General features: G+C 42.1%; 1 protein-coding gene across 1 annotated transcript in view; it reads right to left on the reverse strand.

Annotated features, from left to right (window-relative positions):
• The window catches only part of COBLL1 (cordon-bleu WH2 repeat protein like 1), a 125289-nt gene extending 111210 nt beyond the window's left edge, over positions 1 to 14079 (reverse strand). Inside the window, exon 1 of the mRNA XM_077830179.1 lies at positions 13796 to 14079. Coding sequence (XP_077686305.1) covers positions 13796 to 14079 — 284 coding nt within the window. The remainder of the gene's footprint in view (positions 1 to 13795) is intronic.
• Positions 14080 to 14804: the final 725 nt, after the last annotated feature.

A 14804-nucleotide genomic window follows, 5' to 3' on the forward strand; every position in this document is an offset into this window, starting at 1 on the left:
CGGATAAGCAACTAGATGAGAACAGCTGACTGACATATCCCTGTCAAAGACTTGCCACTGGTTAACCAGTGACTCCAGTGATGGCAATTGACTCCTCTTTGGAGGAATATATAGGTAAACTGAAGAATCCCTTCCCCGCCAAAAATCATCATGTGAAAAATTGTTGGAGCTTCTGCAAATAGAGAGAAATAAGAAATGTTAATCTGGATGGAACTGGTGAGACAAAAAGTCTTAACAAAAACTACATTTTAGAAGGAGGGAAATAGAAAAAGAGCAAAAGAATCTAAGCTGCAGGAAGGAATAATTCTGAAGGGTAAGACGCACAGAAGGGAGAGTTTACAGTGAGACTGGGCTGAAGGAGGAAATAAGAGGATTGCTGGGAAGGAGGGAGTTATTGTTACATATGCCAATTACTTTTATGAAACTGTCAATGTGGCAGGCAGAGCTGGATGCAGAAGATGATATCTCAGAAGAGAGTTTAATGACAGCATCAAAAGTACAAAAGAGACAATCAGGGAAAAAGAATACAGATGAACATAGGAACCACTATACCGAATCACGCTGGTAGTGTTAATCAGTGCAGCACAGAGTTATCATGAAGTTTAGGTGGTTTTTTTTTTTTTAAATCGAGACACACACCACATTTTGAGAACCGCTGCTTTAGGTCATTCATATTACAATGGACAATTGAGAGAGATGCTTGTGAGTTCCCACAGCAAAACCCTCTGACGGTGAAATACAAACACACATATACTGGCATAGGGATTAAAGGAAGGAACTGGGAGTTAGGAGATCTAGAACACAATGTCTAAAGGACTGATTCTCAATTTATACTAAGGCCCCTTTCCAGTGCTCTCAGCACTGAGTAAAGTCCGCTTTACACTGCCAGAGTGGTACAAAGGGGACTATATATGAATGACAAAATAAAGCATTAAGAACATAAGAATGGCTCTACTGGGTCAGACCAAAAGTCCATCTAGCCCAGTACTCTGTCTTCCGACAGTGGCCAGTGCCAGGTATCCCAGAAGGAATGAACAAAACAGGTAATCATCAAGTGATCCATCCCCTGTCGCTCATTCCCAGCTTCTGGCAAACAGAAGCTAGGGACACCATCCCTGCCCATCCTGGCTAATAGCCATTGATGGACCTATCCTCCATGAACTTATCTAGTTCTTTTTTGAACCCTGTTATGGCCTTCACCATATCCTCTGGCAAGGAGTTCCACAGATTGACTGCACATTGTCTAAAGAAATACTTCCTTTTATTTGTTTTAAACCTATTAATTTCATTTGGTGACCTCTAGTTCTTGTGTTATTAGAAGTAGTAAACAACACTTCCTTATCTACTTTCTCTACACCATGATTGTATAGACCTCAATCATATCTCCCCTTAGCTGTCTCTTTTCCAAGCTGAAAAGTCCCAATCTTATTAATCTCTCCTCATACGGGAGCCATTTCATATGCCTAATCATTTGTATTGCCCTTTTCTGAACCTTTTCCAATATATCTTTTTTGAGATGGGGCAACCACACCTGCACACAGTATTCAAGATGTGGGCATGCCATGGATTTATATAGAGGCAACATGATATTTTCTGTCCTATTATCTATCCCTTTCTTAATTACTCCCAGCATTCTGTTCACTTTTTTGACTGCCGCTGCACATTGAGTGGATGTTTTCAGGGAAGATCCCCAAGATCTCTTTCTCGAGTGGTAACAGCTAATTTAGACCCCATCATTTTATATGTATAGTTGGGATCATGCTTTCCAATGTGCATCACTTTGCATTTATCAACATTAAATTTCATCTGTCATTTTGTTGCTCAGTCACCCAGTTTTGAGAGATCCTTTTGTAGCTCTTCGCAGTTTGCCTGGGTCTTAATTATCTTTAGTAATTTTGTATCATCTGCAAATTTTGCCACCTCACTGTTTACCCCTTTTTCCAGATCATTTATGAATATATTGAATAGGACTGGTCCCAGAACAGACCCCTGGGGGGACACCACTATTTACCTCTCTCCATTCTGAACACTGACCATTTATACCCTACCCTTTGTTTCCTATCTTTTAACCAGTTACCAATCCATGAGAGCACAGTCCCTCTTATCCCGTGGCAGCTTACTTTGCGTAAGAGCCTTTGGTGAGGGACCTTGTCAAAGGCTTTCTGAAAATCTAAGTATACTATATCCACTGGATCCCCTTGGTCCACATGCTTGTTGACCCCCTCAAATAATTCTAGTAGATTGATGAGACATGATTTCCCTTTACTAAAACCATGTTGACTCTTCCTCAACAAATTATGTTCATCTATATGTCTGAAAATATTGTTCTTTATTATAATTTCAACCAATTTGCCTGGTACTGAAGTCAGGCTTACAGGCCTGTAATTGCCAGGATCACCTCTGGAGCCCTTTTTAAAAATTGATGTCACATTAGCTATCCTCCAGTCATCTGGGACAGAAACTGATTTAAATGATAGGTTACAGACTACAGTTAGTAGTTCTGCAATTTCACATGTGAGTTCCTTCAGAACTCTTTGGTGAATACCATCTGGTCCTGGTGACTTATTGCTGTTTAAATGTTCCAAAGGTTCACCAGTGGTCTTAAAACACAAGAATTAAAAAGGGTGATTCAAAAGGATAAAATTGAAACTGCACCGTAAAGAAAACTACGCTATTCAAATTTCTAAGAATGTTCATTTAAGATGCAATTTGTTTGGAACATAAAGCAACGTGTTACTCAATGGGAAAGATACAGAGCAAAGAATAGAAACTATACAGCCACTGGCATTTAAAAGAATTTAAGATCATGACGTATGCACAAAGTGAGCATTGTTTACACTGCTCTGGGAGTTGTACAAAGATGTCTTTTTTAATAAGATTAAGCCATATTTTCCATACCAACACAAAATAATTATATTTCCAGAACTGAGCTGGAAAAAGAACAATCTTCTCCACATATTTCCTTTGATACTGAATACATTTGTTAAAAAAGCCATCTCCTCTGCAAACTATTAGTAAATTTTAAAAACTAGCACAGCAAGTGCTTTATCATAGCATGAGTTTGACTTCTAGCTAAAAATATTCATGCAGGGTTCCTTATGCCAGTGAAAGAAAACAGATCAAACTCCTCCCATCTTGCTGAACAGCTGACATGTATTTTAACTCCCTGGCAACATCTCCCAGATATATCAGGATTCTGTCCTTCATCTCAAAGAGCCCTTCTATTCCTTCCAATGAGAAGACACAGTATAAACTGTAGTATGTTTTTATATAAACATCTACATACACACATTGGGTTTCACTTGCTAGAAAATTACATCAATTTTTATCCAGTTAAGTAACTTTCAGTTCTATAATACCTCATTGTGTATTAGCCATGTAATTCCCCTTCCCATACAAATTTTTTTTAAAGAAAAACTTACATTTTCATCTATATCAGAAAGGATTAGCCCATAATAATCCAACTTTTACCACAGAATATTTTAGATCTATTTAAATCTCATTGAGCTGCAGGAATTTACTAGTCTACCTTCTGTACAGAGGGTTAAATTTCAAACTGCAGGACTGCACCACAGGTGGGGATTCAACTTAAATTATCACAGCTTTTGAATATCCAGGGGACAGCTCAAAGCAATGTGTTCTTTAACACTTCACTGTTGCCTGCTGTACAGCCAGAGAATTTCCTCTTCATTGTACTAACACAAGATGTGATTGTAGAACTCTACAGGGATCCCAGAGTCAACATCTAGGTTCCTCTTCATCTACTAATGCCTTGATGTCAACTTGCAGATACCCGCTGAGTTCTACAATAGTATATAGTCAGCAACACTTACAGTGAAGAGGAATTCCTGCATTCAGACAGCAGGCAGCAATGTGAACATAAATCAGAATTCCAGGTCTGCAGTTAGAGAAGGTAGTAAAAGTTGGGGGGGGGGGAATTATAATGGAGTGAAAAGTGTGCATTTAAATCTACTTTTACTTATAGGTACTTATAAAACAGATTCATAGATTCTAAGGCCAGAAGGGACCATTGTGATCATCTAGTCTGACACAGGCCAGAGAACTTCCCCAAAATAATTCCTAGATCATCTTTAGAAAAACTTCCAACCTTGATTTTAAAAAGATCAGTGATGGAAAATTCACCATTGTTCCAATGGTTAATACTCTCACCATTAAAAATTTACACCTTGTTTCCAGTCTGAATTTGTCTAACTCCAACTTCCAGCCACTGGATTGTGTTATACCTTTCTCTGCTAGATTGAAGATCTCATTACTAAATATTTGTTCCTCACGTAGGTACTTATAGATTAATCAAGTCACCCCTTAACCTTCTCTTTGTTAAGCTAAATAAGATCAAGAAAGCCAATCACTATAAGACATTTTTCTAATTCTTTAATCATTCTCAAAGCTCTTCTCTGAATCCTCTCCAATTTACCAACATCCTTCTTGAATTGTGGGCACCAGAACGGGACAGTATTCCAGCAGCAGTTGCACCAGTGCCAAACACAGAGGTAAAATAACCTCTCTACTCCTTCTCAAGATTCTACAGTTTATGTATCCCAAGATCACATGAGCTCTTTTGGTCATAGCATCAAAACCACGAGCTCCTGTTCAACTGATTATCCACCACAACCTCCAGTCTTTGCCAGTCACGGCTTCCCAGGATAGAGCCCCTCACCCAGTAAGTATGGCTTACATTCTTTGTTCCCAGATGTATACATTTACATTTAGATGAATTAAAAATACAGATTGTTTTCACCCTGTTTATCAAGTGGTTCTTCTTCCTTTCATTTAAGCTTCACTCACTGAACAGTTATGTTGATTCATTATACAATAATCAGTTAGTTTAGATGAACAAGCCTTCTCTTATTTCCCACCCCCCACCCTGTCCATCCCTCCCAGACCATCTCCGTCTTTACATCCTGAGTAATCAGGGGCCCGCTGTCTCATTGATTTGTATATGTAATTTCCATTATAATAATGGCAGCTTACACACACACACACCCCACACACCCACCCACCAAGGAAGAACAATTAGCCCCAACTAACAGTGAATTTAGAAACTTTCCTCTTCCCACTTCCATGTAAACCAGCAGCAGTATTGGATTTCATGGAGGGAAGATTTCTCTCTAGCTTATGACAGGTTTCAGAGCAACAGCCATGTTAGTCTGTATCCACAAAAAGAAAAGGAGCTTATACTCAAATAAATTTGTTAGTCTTTAAGGTGCCAAAAGTACTCCTTTTCTCTAGCTTATGAAATTCACGTCCCTCTTTAAATATTGCTAAAGTTGATCTGATAGAATTTACTTTTATTTCCAGCTCAAAAAATACTTCATTCATTTGCTCTTCAGATGACAGATACAGTATCTTCTAAGCCTATTCCAGAGCAAACTGAAATCCCTAGATTCTGCTACAAGAGGTTTCTCCTTTTCTCTCCTTCCAACTGACACTCCTTTGCAAGTTACTCAGCATGAACACTGATTTCTAAGTGTCTCCCAGTTGAACGGCTGTCTTTGCATATAGACAAAAGCATCCCTTGATAATACAGTTGGGATGATAATTCAGTTATTCATTTCCTACATAACAGACTGCTAATAAAAATAATTATTTATTGTTTAAAAAAAACCCTCTCCACTTTTGAATGGCTTTTCCCTTCAATATATCTTTGACATACTATTCATCAACTTCTTACTTTCATATTGGCCCTTATTTTTCCTTTTGATAGGATACCATCCATCCTGGACAAAGACTTGAAATGGCCCTGCCTACTTTTCTTTATTTACACATTATCCTCCGACACATTTTGTTACCCTACTATCCACATTCCCTAATCCCCTAAAGTTTCCTTGATCTTGTTCCCACAGCAACACTCTCTGATAGTGAAGGGCTATAACATTACCACTGAAGACTTTACAAACACACAGTGATTTCTGACCTGACAAGTTTTACTGGGAGTCAAACCAACTCTCACATGGAGCAGTTAAGAGCAACATACGATTGTGTCAGACAACCGTTTGATGCTGTTTCACTTTAAACAGATCTGATATAAATCACCGTATATGGCAGCTATCTAAAAAGTGGTGGTTATAATCAGCTCAACTGCCTGTATGGCAGGTAAACATTGAACATTTAATAGTAAACTAACATGGCTCTTTATAAGATCTAGATAGAAAACAGTCAATTTTATCAGTTACAAATATGCGGGGGGGAGGGGAGGGGACGGGACTTTCATAGTAAAGCTGTTACTGTTGTTTGATTTTTCTCCTTTTTTTGTTGCATTGTTTTCTAAACATATTTTCTGTGCTCCTTACAGTTGCACACATTTTTATCTTATCTAAGACTAGCCTGCTGGTTAGGACCCCAGTGGAACTGTGTTTATCAATCATACTCCCAGGTGGACATTTGTTAAGAATTCATTCATGCATTTCACAACGACTGGCAGCATCCACCCAGGAGAGGACAAAAAATGGAATTGTAGAGGTGATCCGACTCTGGATTTAGGTGAATTGAAGGCATGTGCTTGCTCACAACTAATTCTAGCTAGGGCTACTAATTAGTATCATAAGCACAACGGTCTTACTCTCGTTCACCCATAAAAATATTAAACAGAGACTGCTTAAAGGTCATAAAAGCTAGTCTATTTAAAAAAAAACCAAAAAACATAACCTACCAGCAATTTTCTCATGATATAACCCCTAGTTGTCAAAGAGGCAGGAAAGTGCAGAATGTATTTTAAAATGTGCTTAAAAGAACCTGGATTACTCCTCATTTTATTTATTTATACCAGTACAGATTCTCTAACCTGATCAAGACCAGTGATGAGCTGCCAAAATCTTAACGGGTTCCCTCCTCACCCCACGAGGGGGTCGTTGCCCACCCCCGCGCCCCAGGACACCTGCCCCATCCAACCCTCCCCCATTCCTTGATGCCCCCCCACCCCCAGGACCCCTGCCCTGTCCCCTGACTGCCCCCAGAACCGGGCAGGAGTGGCTCGTGGGCCACCGTAGTGGGTGCCCACCCCACCCCTAGGAGATAGAGGCACCTGCCGGGGGGGTGAGGTGGGGAGTCCCGGAGGTGCTTACCTGGGGCAGCTCCCAGGAAGCATCCGGCAGGTCCCTCTGGCTCCTAGGGGTGGGGGAGCATAGTTGGGGGGGAGCAGGGGGAGTGGCTGCTCCCCCACTGGTCATATCAAAAGTGGCGCCTTAGGCGCCGACTCCCTGGGTGCTCCGGGGCTGGAGCACCCCCGGGGAAAATTTGGTGGCTGCAGAGCACCCACCGGCAGCTCCCAGCGCTGTGCCCGGCCCCAGCTCACCTCACCTCCGCTCCGCCTCGAACGCACCACCCTCCTCTGCTTCTCCGCCCCTGCCCCCTCCCGCTTTGCGCGAATCAGCTGTTCGGCGGGAAGCCAGGGAGCACAGAGCGGCTGCCTGCTCAGGCCGAGGGCGGCTGAGGTGAGCTGGGGCAGGGAGTGGTTCCCCTGCGCGCCCCCCCGAGTTACCTGCTGCGGTGTGGATGGCCCTCCTCGGCCCCCCTCTCCCCCGCTCATCTCCGCCTCCCTGGGCCTGAGTGGGAAGCCGTGGCCTGCGTCTCAGCCTGCCCCAGCTTCCCACGTGAATTCTGATTCTGATTCACGGGAAGCCTGGGGGGGCAGAGAAGCAGGGCTGGGCGGCGCGTTCAGGGGAGGATACGGAGGCAGAGTGGAGGTGAACTGGAGCCGGGGGTGGGGTGGGGAGCTGCCGGTGGGTGCTCTGCACCCACCAAATTTTCCCCTTGGGTGCTCCAGGGCTGGAGCACCCATGGAGTCGGCACCAAAGGCACCACTCTTGGCCGGTTAAATTTAGAAGCCCTTTTAGAACCGGTTGTCCCTCGCGGAACAACCGGTTCTAAAAGGGCTTCTAAATTTAACAACTGGTTCTAGCTAACCGGTGCGAACCGGCTCCAGCTCACCAGTGATCAAGACCATATAATAGCATTAAGACACATTGCCTAGGCCCTAGGGAGCACCAGGTATTTCCTCCAATCAGCTCAGCTCCACGCACAAACTTTTTTGTTTGGTTGCCTTGAAGTCTTTTTGAATACATTTCTGCTTTTACCTCCTTTATCTTCCTCCATCTCATCACCACAGAATAATGTATTGAGATTTGTAATGACAAAAAAATAGTGAACTCCCCCCATTATTTTGATGTACTTTAACTAATGAAAAACTGTGAGCAGCAGCAGAGATGCTGAAGCAGTCTCCAGATTCAATAAGACAACTGCAAAAAACACATACTTGGAAAATGGTTTTCAAACCCATAATGGCTATGTCATAAATATAAAGGGAAGGGTAACCACCTTTCTGTATACAGAACTATAAAATCCCTCCTGGCCAGAGGCAAAACCCTTTCATCTGTAAAGGGTTAAGAAGCTAGGATAACCTTGCTGGCACCTGACCAAAATGACCAATGAGGAGACAAGATACTTTCAAAGCTGGAGGGTGGTTGGGGAGGGGGGAGAGACAAAAGCTGTCTGTCTGTGTGATGCTTTTGCCGGGAACAGAAAAGGAAGGGAGTCTTAGAACGTAGTAAGTAATCTAGCTAGATATGCATTAGATTTCTGTTTTGTTTAAATGGCTGTTAAAATAACTGTGCTGAATGGGATGTATATTCCTGTTTTTGTGTCTTTTTGTAACTTAAGGTTTTGCCTAGAGGGAATCTCTATGTTTTGAATCTCATTATCCTGTAAGGTATTCACCATCCTGATTACAGAGGTGATTCTTTTCTTTTTCTTTAATTAAAATTCTTCTTCTAAGAACCTGATTGCTTTTTCATTGTTCTTAAGATCCAAGGGTTTGGGTCTGTGTTCACCTATGCAAATTGGTGAGGATTTTTATCAAGCCTTCCCCAGGAAAGGGGGTGTAGGGCTTGGGGGGAAGACATCTCCAAGTGGGCTCTTTCCCTGTTCTTTGTTTAACACGCTTGGTGGTGGCAGCATAAGGTCCAAGGACAAAAGGTAAAAGTTTGTACCTTGAGGAAGTTTTAACCTAAACTGGTAAGAATAAGCTTAGGGGGTCTTTCATGCAGGTCCCCACATCTGTACCCTAGAGTTCAGAGTGGGGAAGGAAACTTGAAAGGCTAGATGCTGAACATTATTTTAAAATGGAAGTTTAAATACTGTAGAAATTGATGGCTCAGCTCCCTCCCCTCTCTCTTTTGCCAAGCTCTTTCTACCCCTCCAGTGAAGAGAATTTTCCCCAGCATTTGCATAAGTCTGTTTTTTGCTGTGCGACATTTTTAGTGTTTTTGTTTGGAAAGCGAATGTGCCTGTATTCTGCCAGAAACCATTTTATCTTTAATTTAAAATTATGTAATAAATAGAACTTTTGATAGTACAAATTAACCCTATTTTGATCTTCCAAAGAAAAATAATCAGGTTAGCTATATACCTGTTTGCAAAATTGCCTCTAGAATTTACCAACATAGGCACAAAATCTACTTGCCTGTCTTCCACCATGACAGATCATAAGGATGTACCAGCTAATGATATTTTATTCACATCACTACAAAATGTCAAACTCACTTGAGTATTGGTATAATGCATACTGCAGCTCACAAGGGTCAAGAATTTTTTTTCTGAAGCTATAAATCTCGACATTCTCACCTATTCTGAATTCAACCCCAGCCGAAGAGAAACTGGTCAAATTTACCCCCTTTTTTCCCCAAAGATACCAGAAAAAAGTAGTTTCTATCAAACGATTGATTTTTCCCCTCAGTAGGTACAAGAATGCATGCAAACATTTAACCTTTGGGAAATAATCATGAGAAATTTCTCCCAAAGCCCATCACAGCGTAACAGATGGTAAAAATTCCAAAGAACAAAGTCGTGTAAATACATCACTGAAGACCATTACACCAGTGCTAAATCATATATAAGTTTCCAGCCAAAAAAAAAAAAAAATACCTTTCTCAATTTTCTAGAATTAAGGGTTTCAAAAGGTATCAGATTTCAAATTTAGCACAAATTAATTTTCTAAACTCAAACATTTATCAATAAGTGTGCCCAGCAATTTCTTTAGAGACTGTTTAAAATGCATTTCATCACCTACAACTGCTTGCTAACTAACCGGGATTAGCAGCATTGTCTCTAAGTCCACCTGATTGTATGAGTAAGACAAAAACATAAGGCTGTTACTTTATTATTTGGTAATTTAATCAAAGGAAATCACTATTCCAAATCCTGTCCTTTCTAGATTACACAATCTTTCCAACAACTTCATTCAGATGGAGGATTAGGAATTGTTTTGGTGTACGAAAGCATTTCACTGGATCCTCCTTTTCAGAAGTTAACTTTTTAACCCTTTTATTTCTTAAACCATTATCAAATCAAAGTTTGGTGGCTAGCAACCAACACAATTATGGATCAACATGAATAGCAACAGATGGGACAAGAAGCACACACAGACATCTAAGTTATTAAATTAGTTTAATACAACATACTTGAAAAATTGAAAGTATTTGAAAAATAATTTAAAAAAGGGGCACCAGTCATTTGAACCCATGTACAGGAGGGCATAATTATTGTATAAAGCATCTTAGCTTTTATATTCTGCTTCCTCTACTTACACAGAACTCTCAGAATCATTGGAGAACCGGGCATATGAGAGAAGAACAACAGAATTAAAATCCACCATTTTGATGCAATTAATAAAACAGCTATTTTTTTCCAACTCTATGTGAAACAAAGGAGAAGGAAAATAAAGTTTTCAAACATAAAAAGGGACAACTGATAGTCCCGATTCTAAAAGGGATATTTTAGACAACAGAAAGCACATAAAACACTGATGAGTCTCATGGTGCATTTTTTGTTATAAAAGTTAAATATGTACAACAATTCTAAAATTTAAATAAAAATACTTCTACCAACCAGAATTTATATTTCTATGATATAAGCATGGATTTACACTTTTTATCTAAGACCTGATTCTGCAGTCCCTATTTCAGAAAATTACCGGTTAAGTTGGACCATTGTGCTGTTTTAGTAGCTGGACAGTCAGAAAAAACTACATTAAAGAATAACTGTACAAACAGACATTTCTTTGAAACTCAATATTTTGGTCAGCAAACTCAGACCACCTTCAGGAAATAATTAAAACTGCTAATAGATGGACCCAGTTTAAATGAGCTAGGAAGAAACAATGACAACATTAATTTTCAAAGCAACAGTTATTTCAGAGTTGTTAAGTTGCCTGTAAATATGCCTGCAGTGCTAAACAGAGTAAGTTTTATTAGCTGCACTTTTTTAAAAAATGAAATGCACTTGCTGACAGATATTTTAAGAGGTATTAAAGATACAGCAAAAATATGGCAACCAGAATTCAAGTCATAATTCACCAAAAGTAATATATGACATGCTTCAGGCCTAAGGAAATTGTAAGAACAACTGAAATGGCATCATCTAGCAATTCAAACTTTTTTAAAAATGAAATAAGTATAAACAAGGAACTTAAAAGATTTCAGAAGTACAGTTATAATGCACTATTTGCATGTTCTCACATTACTATTACGTGCTTGCCCTTTTGCTGGAGCAACGAAAACTTGATTTGCATGCCCGAAGTCTTGTAAACACAAGAAATAACCCTCTCTTGTTCTACCTCTATTAACTGTTTATCCCTCTTTTAAATATCAGTTCTTAATGACTTATTAATAATAAGTATAGACTTGCTACAAGGCCATAATTTTATAAATACCTGTTCCCAAGAAATTCATAAATGAGGTGGATATATGGGACTTGAAACAGATCTATCCAGAAATCCAAATTTTATTTTCTTCTTCTGCTAATCTAATAATCTTAAATCAAATAATTGTATTCCCATTTATAGTCTCACATTCCAGAAAGTGTTTATGTCAATACATAAGTGTGTTCATTTATAAAAACTGGAAAGTAAATTGTATTACTTTGGAATATATGGCCTGATTATCAACGGTGCTGAACACCTGCAGTCCCTAACTAAGAGAATGAGTCTTACAGGCATTCAGGCCAATGATCCTCCCCTTTTTGCCATTTTGTATATCTGATTCCTCTTAGCTCCCTAATTCCCCAAAACAGAGCAAGAGTAATTTTGTTTATGACAGCACTTACTGTATTTTCTTCCTCAATGATCAATCTCTCATCCATTTATATTCCAGATTTTGTTTCTATTAATTTTACAAAAAGTATACACTACTTCCATCTACATATTAAAGCATTACTACGCTGGCCACTCAAATTTTAAAGAAAAAAACATGAACTATCATGGATTTAACCATACAGATAAGAAAGGAAGATAAGCAAAAAAGACAGAATGACCACAATGTTAGAGCATTAGAAATGACACAGAACTGAAAATGCCTACAACTAAAATAACTGGTCTGCACCAATGGTATTTTATATCAGCACTGTCAAGTAAAAGAAAATAAAAAGTAAATTTTTCTTATCTGTGACACTAAAAGGATTTTAGATTGTTAAAACAGACAGACAATTTTAAAAACTGGTTTTCATTTTTTCATACTGAAGCTGTCTGTCCACTTTTTGCATTTCACATTGGACAATTACCAAAGACCTGAACAATTAGCTTCACTTTTCCCAATATTCAGTTAATTTCCTGGCCCTCATACATTAGCACATTGCTGCAATGTTTCAGCTGCAGTGTCCTGAGGAATTTTTCTTCTATGTAATTAAACATTTGTTAGATAGCACTGTAACTAGAGTTTTGGGGTCCTAAGAATTTTCTAGTCCTATCACCAACCATTACATAGGCAAGGATATGAATAAGCAGGTACTGACTTGCTTCTGAAGAAATTCCTTTCATAACATTCTAAGAGAAAATTACAGCTACACCCATTAAATAATCCCAATATGAATTCCAAGTAGCTTGTTTTTCCTAACACGAAGCAAGAGTGTGTGTCTTTGTATTATCTAGCCATTTGAGTAAAATATTATTTACGTCAAAGACAGAACAACTTGCCTCATGAGGAGAGAAAACAAGCATATGAAAGTTCTCCGATTCTTTTGGTTCAAGGTTCATAGTTTTGGTTCCTATTCTTGACAAGGTGAATGCTTGTGTTCATCTCCAACTAATCTCATCGTCAAACTGTTGGGGTTTTTGTTTGTTTTGCAAAACTAACCTTTCCCCCCCATTTTGTTTCCACAAATGCGAAATACAATCAACATGTGTGTTTACATGATACTTCATCATATGAACTCTACTTCAGGTGACACCGTAAGAGCACTGGATAAAGAGAGAGAGTGAAGAAAGTTATAGCTGAAGGACCCAATCACTTAGTATCTGCCAGCCAACCAGCGTTGTCTGAAGTATTGCTTTAGTCTCTTTCAAGTCCGTTTCCCTTTCAAGATGGTTTGCGTTTAGAAACAAGCATTTACTGCGTTTGATTCCGCCAGTCAGGTTAGTCACAATTGCAGCCCCTTTCAGAGACCCAGAGAGCTGCCTCGTGCCGAGGCGCAGCCATAACCGTCCCCAGGTATTACCTTTCAAAAGCTACAGTTCCACAACGGCCCTTTGTTGCTGAGGGGGTGGATGTGCCCTGCTCAAGGTGCTGCGGGCACCGACTCCGCCCTCCCCCTTCCCGTCAGCAGAACTTCCACTTTCCAATCCGCGCAGACCCGGTAACCTCGCCCAGGGGAAAGAGGCGAGCAGCTGCCCGCAGCTCGGCAACGGCCAGTGAAAGCCCACGCGAGCCAGCAGCAGAGGACGGCGGTGCCTGCGCACACGAGACGCGGGGTTGGGGCCCTCACACTTGCCATGAGTTGCTGTGCTTACCCGCAGGGAGGCAGGGCTGCTGCTGCCCGCCAGACGCGGTCGCCCGTTCCCTGGGCTGGGCGCGCAGCGCTTGGCCCCCCGGGGCAGCTGACTGGGCTCCATTCCGGCCGGGCCGCGGCGGGACTCCACGCTGGCCGGGAGGCGCGCCCGGCACAGCTCCTCGGCTGCCCTCCTCCCCCGTCACCTGTTTGCAAGGGGCTCCGGGAGACGTCGCGGCTCCGCAGCCCAGCGCCAGCCGCACCCCGGGGCGCGAGTATCCCCCCCTCTGCCCCCAGGGCAGCCATGGGGCGCGTTACAAACCACACCTTGGAAAACTCGACAGGCGGAGCCGTCCCCTGCTGCTGCCGCCGCGGGCCGCTCTTCCCCTGCCGCTCCGGCTCGGGCTGAACAGCGGCTTCCCTCCCAGCCGCTCGCAGGGTTCCCTGCTCCCGGCACAGCCCCACTCCGCCCCGGCCAGCGCAGCCTCTCGCTCCTCTCCCCGCCGCGGGGAGGCGGGGCAGGGCCGGCCTTCCTTCGCGCTGGAATTTTCCTCTTTCCCCGGCTGCTCCGGGCTCCGCTTCCCCCAACCCACCACTAGGGCATGCGGAAGGCCGGGCGGAGAGCCCTACAGGTGGGGAGAGACGGGGACTGAGAGCCCAGGCCGCTCGAGAGGCGGGGCACAGACAGCGAAAGGTCCGGCTGCCGCCACCTGCCCGCCTTATCCTGGTCGGGGGGAGGGTGCAGTTCCCCGAGTGGGAGCCCCGCGAGGCTGCTTTGGCGTGGGGGAGATAGGCGAGGGCCGCCTCTCATCAGCCCCTTCTTCCTTCCGCACCAGCGATCAGACCTCGTCTCTGTTAAAGATACACGTCCCTGCCTGCTCTGCGCAAGCCCTAGGAATGAAGGGGGCAAGTCTGCGGCGTTCTCTCTCCTCTGGTCCCTTTGATCCTGTCTGGCTGCGCAAAACGAAAATTAGAGGGCAGGCAAAATTGAAACTGATTAGTCTGAAAGCACCCGGTGCCCTGTTGTTGCC

The sequence above is a fragment of the Eretmochelys imbricata genome, chromosome 11 (assembly GCF_965152235.1).
Source record: "Eretmochelys imbricata isolate rEreImb1 chromosome 11, rEreImb1.hap1, whole genome shotgun sequence".
Lineage (NCBI taxonomy): Eukaryota > Metazoa > Chordata > Testudines > Cheloniidae > Eretmochelys > Eretmochelys imbricata.